This window comes from Alosa alosa, chromosome 6 (genome assembly GCF_017589495.1).
Source record: "Alosa alosa isolate M-15738 ecotype Scorff River chromosome 6, AALO_Geno_1.1, whole genome shotgun sequence".
In the NCBI taxonomy this organism is placed as follows: domain Eukaryota; kingdom Metazoa; phylum Chordata; class Actinopteri; order Clupeiformes; family Clupeidae; genus Alosa; species Alosa alosa.
This window is the reverse complement of record NC_063194.1, coordinates 2,480,245-2,492,744: the sequence shown is the minus strand read 5'-3', so window position 1 is coordinate 2,492,744 and position 12,500 is coordinate 2,480,245. Positions and strand designations below refer to the sequence as shown.

The window sequence follows — 12,500 nt, the reverse complement described above, 5'->3', positions numbered from 1 at the left end:
GTGAACACACAATCACACACACATGCATGCACACACACACACACACACACATACACACACAGACACACACACACACAGACAAACACACACACACACACACACACACACACACACACACACACACATACACACACACACACACACACACACACACAAACACGCTAACACACACACATGCACACACACACACAGACACGCACACACAATTAACTCTTCTATCTGGTTAAGGGATTTCATGCTATGCGGCGCTCTGCCCCCTGCTGGTATGGTGTTGGCGCTGCCAGTAGCAGGTGTGCTTTTCAATTAAAGCAGCAGGGTACCCCCTCGCCCCCCTCTCCCCTCTCCCTCCCCCTTCCCTCTCTCCCAGCAGTCGAAGGCCTCTTACGCCCAGCGTGGTGCCACTACAACAGCCGCCCCTACCCACCCCTCTCCTACCCATCCCGCCCCTACCTAGCGCCCTGCCCACCCTTACTTCTGTGCCGTTCCTCCATCATCGCCCAATCACACAGCAGATGTCAATCACTGCCAGCCATTGTGCAGTGGTAGCGCGACCGCCCTGCTGTTGTTCGACCCGTGCGGACGTGCGGCGGGTCTTTGAGGAGGGCCCGCGGATCCTGACCCGTGTGGTGGCTGAAACAGCGCTTGTTTTGTTTTGCTCTGCCGCGTGCTGCCGAGCTGCGTTCACTTTGAATGGATCATTCTGTGGTGTAATTATATCCTAGAGGGGCTGATGACTGCTGGGACTTGTTAGCTGTTTGTGCTTTTGTTTGCTGTCGCCCCAGTGGTAGTGGTGGTGGTGGTCAATGAAACTGTGCTTAATGCAGCGTTCAATTTCGTGCGGTTAGTGCTATCCTCAGCAAAAAAGAAAAAACACTGTGTGTAATTTCATCTTTGCTGACCTGTGGCAACTGCAAGATATTTTGTCCACTTTTCTGCATTTTCCCTGGTGAGAATAATATGGACAGACCTTTATTAATGAAGTAATTACATAGCTAACAGCTGCGAGAAGAAAAGTCCAAACATCAGTCTCAACACATACACTCTTAGTCAGATACTGAGGCCATGTTGTGGCTGCATGTGTTGTCGGAAGGATTACTCGAGTGCCTAAGCCCAGTGGCCCGGGGGGCGGACTGAGTGCAGGGTAAGTGAGAGGCTGGAGTGGACGGAGGTTTCTTGGGCCCCAGGTAGGCGGCTAACAGGTGTGTCCCACTGCCCCACCTGGGCACCAGTTAGGCTTGAGCTGGATAATGATACAGATTAGTGCCATAAGCCCCTTTCTCTCTCACGCTCACACACACACACACACACACACACACACACACACACACACACACACACACTTGTTTGTTTGCCTTGTTTGTTTGTCACAGGTAAATCCCATGGGTGTGTGCCTTCCCAGGTTATGGGTTCAGGCTCAGCGAAAGTGAGTGATTGAGAGAGAGAGTGGGAGGGATGGAGGGAGGTAGAGAAAGAGGGAGGGAGGGAGGGAATGAAGATGGGTGGGAGTTTGAGAGAGAGTGAGAGGGAGGGAGGGAAAGAGAGTAGAAGGAAGGGAGCGAGAGATAGAGAGTGGAGGAGGAGAGAGAGAAGTATGGCCAGTAATGGAGTTGTGGAAGGAAGTAAATTGGGTTGGAGTGCAAGAGAGGTGACGGAAGGCCTAGAGATTGAGATAGTTACCAACACACTAGAAAAAAGAATCAAATGTTGTGTGTGGGAGTGTGTTTGTGTGTGTGTGTGTGTGTGTGTGTGCAGTGTGCCAATGTTCCTGTATGTGAGTGTGTTTATGTGTGTGTGTGTGTGACTGTGTGCCTACAGTATGTGTGTTGTTTGTGCATGTGAGAGAGTGAGAGGAGTTCACAGCACACATAGGAGAGGCTGCAGTAAACATGAGGGAGCCTGAGAGCAATGTGTGTGGGTGTGTGTGTGTGTGTGTGTGTGTGTGGTACACACGAGAGAGAGGAGAGCAGAGCAGAGAGCACAGGTCAGACTGCTAATGAAGCCTCCCAGGCCGTGTGTGCAGAGCCCACGGGCAGGCACTGATGAGCCCCTCAGACGCACACACACACACACACACACACACACACACATCACCCCACCTCATCAGCATAGAGCAGGAGGCAGCCCTCCCCACACCCCCAACATACACACATACATACACGGATATACCCACCAACACTCACAACACACACACACACACTCACACACACACATATTAGCACACTTAGGCCCCTTATGGCCTGCTGCTTCAGCCCACCCTAGCACTGCCCTCTTTAGCTCCTTGTCACACACACACACACACACACACACCACCCACTAGCCCAGAACTAGCTCAGCATGGGAGGTTAGACCAAGTCCTGCCTAATAAGTAAGCTGTAAGAGATTCTAAAGTAATTGCCACCCCATCACATACATACACACACACACACACACACACACACACAGACACACACACATCCACCCAGGCTTCCCCACACATGCAAAATGGTGGACCTTGACCGGACCACAGTACAGAAATGCAAAATGGTGGAAAGCTCTCTGGCTAACTGTTGCCAATTGTGTAGCATCCCTGGCTGGGTCCCGTGACAGAAGTGTGTGTGTGTGTGTGTGTGTGTGTGTGTGTGTGTGTGTGTGTGTGTGTGTGTGTGTGTGTGTGTGTGTGTGCAGTAATGAGCATCAAGGCCTGCTAGTCACAGCCTTCACACTGACAGTCACTCCCAGCGTTTCCCACGGACATTTCCCATGACAAGGCCCCACAGGCTTAGTGGACACAAGCTCTCGTAGTTACTGTGTGCATGTGTGTGTGTGTGTGTGTTTGTATCTGAGATTGAAATGGATGAATATCTTGTCTTTTGGTGTGTTATTTTTGCTATGCGTATTTGGGGGCGTGTGAAAGTGCACTTGTGCATTTGTGTGTATTTGTACGTGAGTGTGTGTTTATAAGTGTGTGTGTGTGTGTGTGTGTGTGTATTTGTACGTGAGTGTGAGTTTATAAGTGTGTGTGTGTGTGTGTGTGTATTTGTACGTGAGTGTGTGTTTATAAGTGTGTGTGTGTGTATTTGTATGTGAGTGTGTGTTTATAAGTGTGTGTGTGTGTGTGTGTGTTTGTGTGTGTAGTGAGTGTGTGTTTATAAGTGTGTGTGTGTGTATTTGTACGTGAGTGTGTGTTTATAAGTGTGTGTGTGTGTATTTGTACGTGAGTGTGTGTTTATAAGTGTGTGTGTGTGTGTGTATTTGTACGTGAGTGTGTGTTTATAAAGTGTGTGTGTGTGTGTGTGTATTTGTACGTGAGTGTGTGTTTATAAGTGTGTGTGTGTGTGTATTTGTACGTGAGTGTGTGTTTATAAATGTGTGTGTGTATTTGTACGTGAGTGTGTTTATAAGTGTATGTGTGTGTGTGTGTATTTGTACGTGAGTGTGTGTTTATAAGTGTGTGTGTGTATTTGTACGTGAGTGTGTGTTTATAAGTGTGTGTGTGTGTGTGTGTGTGTTTGTTTGTTTTTCACCCTCCTGTTTATTCCATTGTCAATCTCAAATTACAAGCCTCCTCTTAAGCTGAAGGATTTTCGTTTTTTGTTTCTGGGTCGCTCCCGTGGAGTGGTGCGCGTTTTAGGCGTCGGGCTTTTGTTCTTGGCGTAGACTCTCTCCTAATGGCTAATGGCTCCTAGTCTATGCATTGGTGAAGTGGGTTAGATGTCTAAAGGGGGGGGGGTCTACACACTGAGGGGCGTCTTTTTTATTTTGCACAAACGCTCGGCAAGGCTTGGCTACCGGGAGCAAGGATAGGCACTCCTGGAGCACAGCAAGCACCGCGTAGAGCCACTTGTGTTTATTTAAGATGCGGGAGTCGGATAAACACTCTTAACCCCCCCCCTACACACACACACACACACACACACACACACACACACACACACACACACTCACACACACACACACACACACACACACACACACACACACACACACCTCTCAGTTCTAGCTGCCACAGCACCGGCGCACTCATTTTTTTTCATGCCCGTTTTTGATGTGAAACATTCACTCCATCTGTTCCGTAGAGAATACTCTCAAAAGACGAGAACGGATCTGGATAATGCTCCAAGCGTTCCACAGCATAAAGAGAGTGATAGAGATAAGGGGAGAGAGAGAGAAAGAAAGGGAGGAAGAGAGAGAGGGGGGGGGGGCAGCTTACACACAAATTCGATGGGGATGAAGCTTTAGCCCGAGAACACCCAGCAAGACACCACCCGCCTCGCCTTGCAGATGGAGACCCGCGACGCATCGGCCGAGAAAACATCACAGTTTCTACCTCAGTAGTTCTGATAATGCCACAGCACTCGCACATTCCCACACACCAGCACCCTCCCATGTGTGTGCATGTCTGTGTCTTTACATATCTGTGTACATAGGGCTGCTTAAGTGAGATGTGAAGGCATGTGGTGGTGTGTGTTTGTGTGTGTGTGTGTGTGTGTATGTGTGTGTGTGTGTGTGTGTGTGTGCATGCCTGTGCTTGTTTGTGCTTGTTTTTGTGCTCAGGTCTGTGTGTGTGTGTGTGTGTGTGTGTGTGTGTGTGTGTGTGGTCAGGTCTGTGTTTGTGTGTGTGTGTGTGTCTGTCTGTGCTAGTGTGTGCATACACGTATTGATGTACTGTATGTGCTGTAATCACACCATATGAGCAGTGTGAGGAGGGTCATCTGTGTGTGTGTGTGTGTGTGTGTGTGTGTGTGTGTGTGTGTGTGTGTGTGTGCATACATGTATTGATGTACAGTATGTGCTGTAATCACACCATATGAGCAGTGTGAGGGGGGTCATCTCTGTGTGCAGACCCATCCTAGACAGCAAACCCTTGGCAGCGAGGAGGCCCAGCCTAGTCATTAAGAAAGCAGCATGGGACTGTTTACTATTCCCTGTGGGACCCTTGCCTTTTAGAGCCTGTGTATGTGTGTGTGTGCGTGCGTTTGTGAGTGTGTGATTTTGAGTGTATGGAAGCCTGGGCCAAGGCTGGGAGTTATCCTTCCTTTCATTGCCATGGCTTCCCTCACTCTCTCTCTCTCTCTCTCTCGCTGGTGGAGAGCGCACAACAGTGTGTGTGTGAGAGAGTGTGTGTGTGTGTGTGTGTGTGTATGTGTGTGTCTGCTGGTGGAGAACGCACAACAGTGTGTGAGTGTGTATGTGTGTGTGTGTGTGGAGAGAGCGCACACACAGGGTCCCAGTGCTGCTGGTGGAGAGTGTGCGACAGCCAGCTAATTTACCGGCCTCCCCTGTGTCCTCCCTCCCTCTGAGTGCACAGAAAGGACTGACTGGGGCTCTCTCTCTCTCTCTGTGTATGTGTGTGTGTGTGTGTGTGTGTGTGTGTGTGTGTGTGTGTGAGCATTGTGTGTATGTGTCAGTCTGATTGTATGTATAGGTGTCAGAGAAAAAGGATGAGAGCGTATATATTGGTGTGAAATGTTTGGCAAGGGAGTGCAACTTGAGTGTGAGTGTGTGTGTGTGTGTGTGTGTGTGTGTGTGTGTGTGAATGTGTGTGTGTGAATGTGTGTGTGTGTGTGTGTGTGTGTGTGTGTGTGTGTGTGTGTGTGTGTGTGTGTGCGTGCGTTTGTGAGTGTGTGTGATTTTGAGTGTATGGAAGCCTGGGCCAAGGCTGGGAGTTATCCTTCCTTTCATTGCCATGGCTTCCCTCACTCTCTCTCTCTCTCTCTCTGGCTGGTGGAGGCACAACAGTGTGTGTGTGAGAGAGTGTGTGTGTGTGTGTGTGTGTGTGTGTGTGTCTGCTGGTGGAGGCATACAACAGGGTGTGAATAGTGTATGTGTGTGTGTGTGTGGAGAGGCGCACACACACAGGATCTAGTGCTGCTGGTGGAGGGTGTCACGACAACCAGCTAATTCCAACCTCCCCTGTGTCCTCCCTCCCTCTACAGTGCACAGAAAGGACGAGCTAGGAGCTCTCTCTCTCTCTCTGTGTATGTGTGTGTGTGTGTGTGTGTGTGTGTGTGTGTGTGTGTGTGTGAGCATTGTGTGTATGTGTCAGTCTGATTGTATGTATAGGTGTCAGAGAAAAAGGATGAGAGCGTATATATTGGTGTGAAATGTTTGGCAAGGGAGTGCAACTTGAGTGTGAGTGTGTACGTATGTGTGTGTGTATGTGTGTGTGTGTGTGTGAATGTGTGTGTGTGAATGTGTGTGTGTGTGTGTGTGTGTGTGTGTGTGTGTGTGTGTGTGCATTGCGTCGCAGTGTCTATGTGTTGTGTGTGAGAGTGATAAAGAGCTCCTGTGCTTATTCATACAACCTGTAAATAGCGTTGGATAAAAACAACGCTCCCAGCGAGCTCTGTGTGACAGTAGAGTATCTGATTGGCATCAGCATCATCACCGCCACTGCTCCAACATCTGTCCTCACACCACACACACACACACACACACACACACACGCATCTGCGTGACACACACACACACTAGCCTGGGCTACAGCAGCCAGCCAGCGGAAGGTAAAAGGGGGGCTTTAAATAGACGCGGTGAGCAGAGCTATGCCGTGCCGCTGTGCCGCTGATGCGTTGCCGTGCCGTTGCCGTGTGGAGCGGCGCGGTGCAGGCAGAGGAAGTTGAAGTAGGCCGGTTAAAATTAGCCAGGCTTTCTGAGCACCCGCAGCCTCGTCCCTCCCATTTATCACGTCCCGCCAGCCAAGCGACTCACCGTCCACTTCTGCAGATACTTAACAAATGAGCGTTTAGACTCTCTCATTTGAAATGTGCTCATTTATCTCATGTCCTCCACCACCCCCCCCCTCTTCCTCTGCCCCTCACCCTTCCTCTTCCTCCTCCTGCCTTTTTGTTCTCCGGTTCTCTCTCTATCTCTCCATTTCCCTTTTCTTGTCCTCCTGCCCTTCAAAACCCAAATTGTTGACCCTCTTCCTGCCGTCTGCACCACTCTCACATCCACTCTGTTTCTATTCCCTTGCTTTTTCCTCCACCTTATTTTACTCCTGGTTAACCTCTTTTACCTCTTCCCTCCCTCTCTCCCTCTCTCTCTCTCTCTCTCTTATCTTCTCTCTTTATATCCTGCTATCATCTATCTCTGCTTCCCGTCTGCTTCTCTCTATTTCTATTTCATCTCCCCCTCTCTTTGCTCTCCGTTCTCTCTCTCTCTCTCTCCTCCTTCATCTCTGTCTCCATTTCTACTTCATCTTTCCCCTCTTTTCTCTCCTCTCTTCCCTCTCCACTATATTTCTTCTCACCTCTTCCCTCTCCTCCTCTCACCATCCTTTCCTCTCCTGGCTCCTCTCTCTCCCTCCCTCCTCTCTTTCCTCTCCTCCTCTCACCATCCTTTCCTCTCCTGGCTCCTCTCTCTCCCTCCCTCCTCTCTTTCCTCTCCTCTCTCTTCTCTTTCTCCTCCCTCTCTTTGCCTTCTCCTCCCTCTGTTCTATTTCTCACCTCTCATCCCTTGCTGTGTCCTTTCCTCCTCCTCTCCTCCCTTCCCTCTCTATGTCCTCTCCTCCCTCTGTCCTCTCTCCTGCACTCTCCTCTCTTCTCCTCTCCTCCCCCTCATATCCCTCTCTCCTCCCACTCTCCTCCCTCTCTCCTCTCCTCTCCTGGTCCTGTCTTCTCTAGTCTTTGTGTGTCCGGGGACTCTCCTGCGGGTCCAGGCGGCCAGCTCGCTCCAGGAGGCCGAGCACCAGTCTGGGGCGTGGTGCAAGGACCCGCTGCAGTCGGGCGACCGGCTCTACGTCATGCCCTGGACGCCCTATCGCACCGACATGCTCTACGAGTACGCCTCGTGGGAGGACTTCCGCCAGAACCGAGCCACCACCACCTACAAGTGAGCACCGGCCTGTCCCTATCACCTGTAATCTGTACAGTACCTCAGTAGAGCATTACCACACTGTGCAAATCACTTTTTACATTTAATGTCCATTAACTCATTATTATATATAATATAATATAATATATTATTATGTATTATTTTTGTTTTTAAATGAAGATAGATGATGCACTTATTATAATTTGACTGCTTAATTGCTTTATGTGCTTAATTACTAAGTGCAGAAAAGATAATTATGTATTCATTATAATGCACTATTTATAACCTGCACCACTGAAAGTGGTGCAATAAGAGATATTAAATAGTGGTACATATTAATTAGGTGATTAAGTGGGCCTGAAATGATTGGCAAAGCAGTAACCATGATAATGCAGGTTTCACTTTTGATTACTATAAGATGAAGATATTTGTGTGTGTATGTGTGTGTGTGTGTGTATTTGTGCGTGTATTTGTGTGTGTATGTGTGTGTGTATTTGTGTGTGTATTTGTGTGATGAATGGGTCATTTCCTTATCTTCCCGTCCTCTCCCAGGTTGCCAAACCGAGTGGACGGCACAGGCTTCGTGGTGTATGACGGCGCGGTCTTCTATAACAAGGAGCGCACGCGTAACATCGTCAAGTACGACCTGCGCACGCGCATCAAGAGCGGAGAGGCCATCATCGCCAACGCCAACTACCACGACACCTGCCTTCCTACGGCTGGGGTAACAAATCGACATCGACCTGGCCGTGGGCGAGCGCTGCAATGGGTCATCATACACCGAATCCAACAACGGACGACTGGTGGTCAGCCAGGTAAGAGAGGATAGGAAGAGCGAGCAAGAGAGAGGGAATAGAGACAAACACAGAGAGAGAGAGAGAGAGAGAGAGAGAGTAGGAGAAAGGGAGAGGTGTGTCACACACAACACACACACACATATAAGAAAGAGAGGGGGGTGTTTTAACATCTTTTATTTGACCAATGGCGAGCGCCACAATCCTTACAATCTCAGCTTAAAAAAAGAAGAAAAGGAGTGTAGGATCTCCTGTGCGTCACATTCAGTACTTTCCTGTCAATTTCCAACTAACCAACTTACACTAACAAACTATCCATCTATAGAATAAAACCTAACCACTCAGTATATACTGTAGCAACCTATAGAGTTAGTTTCAGTTCACACAGTGAGCGCCACCCTTGTAAGCAGAGACAGAGACATGGCCCTGATGATGCCGTGGAGTCATCCTCACATGGTGCTTTGATTCTCTTGGCTCCTATTCAATCCCATTACATTTTCTCCATGTAACATTCTCTACAGAACATGAAGGTCAGGACTTGGGCTGAGTGAATGGGTCAGTGGCTGTCATCCTCCCAGCTATTACCAGAGCTGTCGTACAAGGCCCGCTGGCTCAGGCCGGCGGCCACGTCCTGTACGCTGTCTGTGTTGACTGTATGAAATCATCAGATTACATCAAAGGGAGGGAACGCTCGGAGAGCACGTTGACCTCTGCTGAGGTCAAATGGCAGAGCTTACGGCATTACTGGAAGTGAAAGTAAATTTGCGGATGTGGCCCATGACTGTGACTCCCGAACTGTAATGTGTTTTTTTTGTCGCATTCTTTCCACCTAGTTTCATGAGTGTCCCTCCTTTTGATGTCATCTGATGATGTCATACAGTCAAGTACAGAGATTGTGAAAGCACATGAAATGTGACGTCCAGTAGCGTATAACCTTGTGACCGTTATATGCAGGACAGAGGAAAGAGGATAAGAATAGTCTTCATCATCATCTTCCTGCCCCCGTCCGCAGGTCAACCCCTACACGTTGCGCTTCGAGGGCACCTGGGAGACGAGCTTCGACAAGCGGCTGGCGTCCAACGCCTTCATGGCTTGCGGTGTGCTCTACGCCGTGCGCTCGGTCTACCAGGACGACGACAGCGAGGCCGGCGGCGACCTCATCCTGTACGCGTACAACACCAACCGTGCGCGCGAGGAGCCCGTCCACATCCCCTTCCCCAACCCGTACCAGTACATCTCCTCCGTGGACTACAACCCACGCGACAACCAGCTCTACGTGTGGAACAACTACAACGTCCTGCGATACCCGCTCCAGTTCGGACCGCCCGACCCCGCCTCCGGTGAGCCCCAGGTGGAGAAAGAGAGAGTGAGGGAGAAGGAGAGAGGTGAGAAAGGGATGCAGGGAGGGAGGGAGGGAGGGTGAGAGGGGATTAGACTTCCTGAAGCATCACTGGCTGTGGGAATCAAAATGGCAGTATTTGATGATCTTGTGTCATATGTATTTATTTTATCGTCATTATTTTTTAGATCACTGTGTGTTCGTTATTTGCAGAATACTGTGTTACTTTAAGGTCACTATACTTTCAGCAGATCGAGATTGAGGGATGAAAGGAGAGAGACAGCCAACATTTCTCTAGCGTCTAGTGTAGTGTGGGTTTTTTTTCTTCTAGAATGATCTCTTTAGTTGGGAATGAGGTGTCTTTATAATTTAATTGCAGTCAGATGTTAACAGCTGTGATCTGGGTGCAATGGAGGATTAATTATTTACAGGAGACGTCTGTGTGTTGCTCTGTCACTCTGTCTATGCGGCGGGGTGTGGGGCTATGTGTGTGTGTGTGTGTGTGTGTGTGTGTGTGTGTGTGTGTGTGTGTGTATGTGTGTCTATGTGTGTGTCTGTGTGGGTGTGGGGCTATGCGTGTGTGTGTGGGTGTCTGTGTGTGTGGGGGTTGGGGTGGGGAGGAGAGCATGGCTAAATGAGAGTAATAGTCTCACGTTGCTGTGTGAGAACACTCCTCTGATGCTGATTAGAATTACGACACGGGACTAGAATTCATTTGGAATCCGTCTGCACGCCTCTCCCCCACCCCATCCCTTCTCCTCCCATGTCCTCTTGATGCTCTCGCTCATGTGCACTCCCCCTTCCCCACTCCCTCTCTCTCTCTTCCTCTCTCTCTTTCTCTCTTCCTCTCTCGCTCTCTTCTCTCTTCCTCTCTCTCTTTCTCTCTCTTTCTCTTCTCTCTTCCTCTCTCTCTCTCTTTCTTTCTCTCTCTCTCTCTCTCTCTCTCTCTCTCTCTCTCTCTCTCTTTCTCAATTCAATTCAATTCAATTCAATTCAAGAATGCTTTATTGGCATGACAAGCTCACTTATATTGCCAAAGCAGTTATACAATAAATCTGAACACATACATGTCAGTAGATTTTCATAGGAATAAAATAAATAGGTAAAATAAAGTAAAATGTAGTGTATGATGTGTGTGTGTGTGTGTGTGTGTGTGTGTGTGTGTGTGCGCGCGCGTGTGTGCGCACCTGTCTGCATGTGTCTCTTTCTCTCTCTCTCTGCCTCACTACACTCACTACTCACTACACAGGCTCACTTCATTTTTCTATCCCGTCATCTCTCCATTGCTCCCTCCTTCTTTTCTCTCTCCCTCACTCTGTGTGTTCTCTCACTCTTCCACCCTTTGCTTGCTCGTGATCTTGTTTTCTTTAACTGTTCATTTATTTATGATGTGCACGAGTCTTGTATAAGTGTTTCTGGCTCTTAGTAAGCAATGGAGCAATGAAACTAGATTACAAGCCGAAGTCTTCTTCTCTTTCTTCTTCTTCTTTATCTTCTTCTTCCATCTCTCTTCTTTCTGCCTGCCCTCATCTTCTCTAGCTTCTGTTTCCTCCTCTCTCTCTCTCTCTCTCTCTCTCTCTCTCTCTATCTCTCTCTCTCTCTCCCTGTCTCTCACACTCGCTCTGAAAGGCTTGAAAGAATAATATGGTGGGAGATGGTTCAATTGATCTGCAGAGATTTCTTAAGGTCATGGGACAGATTAAAATCGAAGTTGGACAATGATACGTTTTTGTCTGCTGTTTGGATGGAGGGTTTTTCTAGTGAAGTCACAATCAATGGCAATGTGATTTTCAAACTGTGAGGGGGGTGCTTGTTGTTTTGTTGTTATTGTTGTTGTTGGTGGTGGTGTTTGTTTGTTTTGCTTTGTGTTTTGCTAGTATGGTAATGCCAGTGGTATGGGAAATGGCTTATTAAATGAGTGTTAATAGAATGAGTGAAACCCTCTCTCTCTCTCTCTCTCTCTCTCTCTCTCTCTCTCTCTCTCTCTCTCACTCTTAGCCACCACCCAGGCGAGCAGCGCTGCCCCCAGCCGCCCGCTCTCCTCCACCTCCAGCCCGGCCACCTTGCGCCCGCTGCCCCCCACCTCGCACCCCATCGGGGCCATCAACATGGGGCCCAATATGCGCCCTGCCCCCACCGTCGCCGCTGGAGGCCCCCCAGGCACGCGTCGGCCCCCACGACCCCCGGCCCAGGGCCCCGAGGCCAACATGTGCGTGGCCACGGTGGTGCGCGGCGTCCAGTGGCCCACCACACAGAGGGGAGAGACCGTGGACCGGCCCTGCCCAAAGGGATCACTGGGTGAGTGGACACACCTGTGTGTGTGTGTGTGTGTGTGTGTGTGTGTGTGTGTTGCATATGTATGGATATTGTTCTTGGTGTGTGCATTCATACCCATAGGACTTGTATTTGAGAGTGGTAGTAGTTGTCTGTCGTGTTTTTCTGTCAAAGGGTTTATTTGCATGTACTGTAGGTATGTGCGGGTGCATTTTCCCCTTAGATATACTTCTATGAGGACGACACTGTATTTATGTATAGGTGTATGTGTTTTTCCTTGTTTCTCCCTCTGTGTGAGCGAG

The 12,500-nt window shown here is 49.2% G+C and overlaps 1 protein-coding gene across 1 annotated transcript in view; it reads left to right on the top strand.

Annotated features, from left to right (window-relative positions):
• The window catches only part of adgrl1a (adhesion G protein-coupled receptor L1a), an 82,542-nt gene that overhangs the window by 37,125 nt on the left and 32,917 nt on the right, over positions 1-12,500 (top strand). Inside the window, 5 exon segments of the mRNA XM_048245218.1 lie at positions 7,602-7,809; positions 8,344-8,497; positions 8,499-8,606; positions 9,598-9,970; positions 11,923-12,222. Of these exon segments, the coding sequence (XP_048101175.1) occupies positions 7,602-7,809; positions 8,344-8,497; positions 8,499-8,606; positions 9,598-9,970; positions 11,923-12,222 (1,143 nt within the window).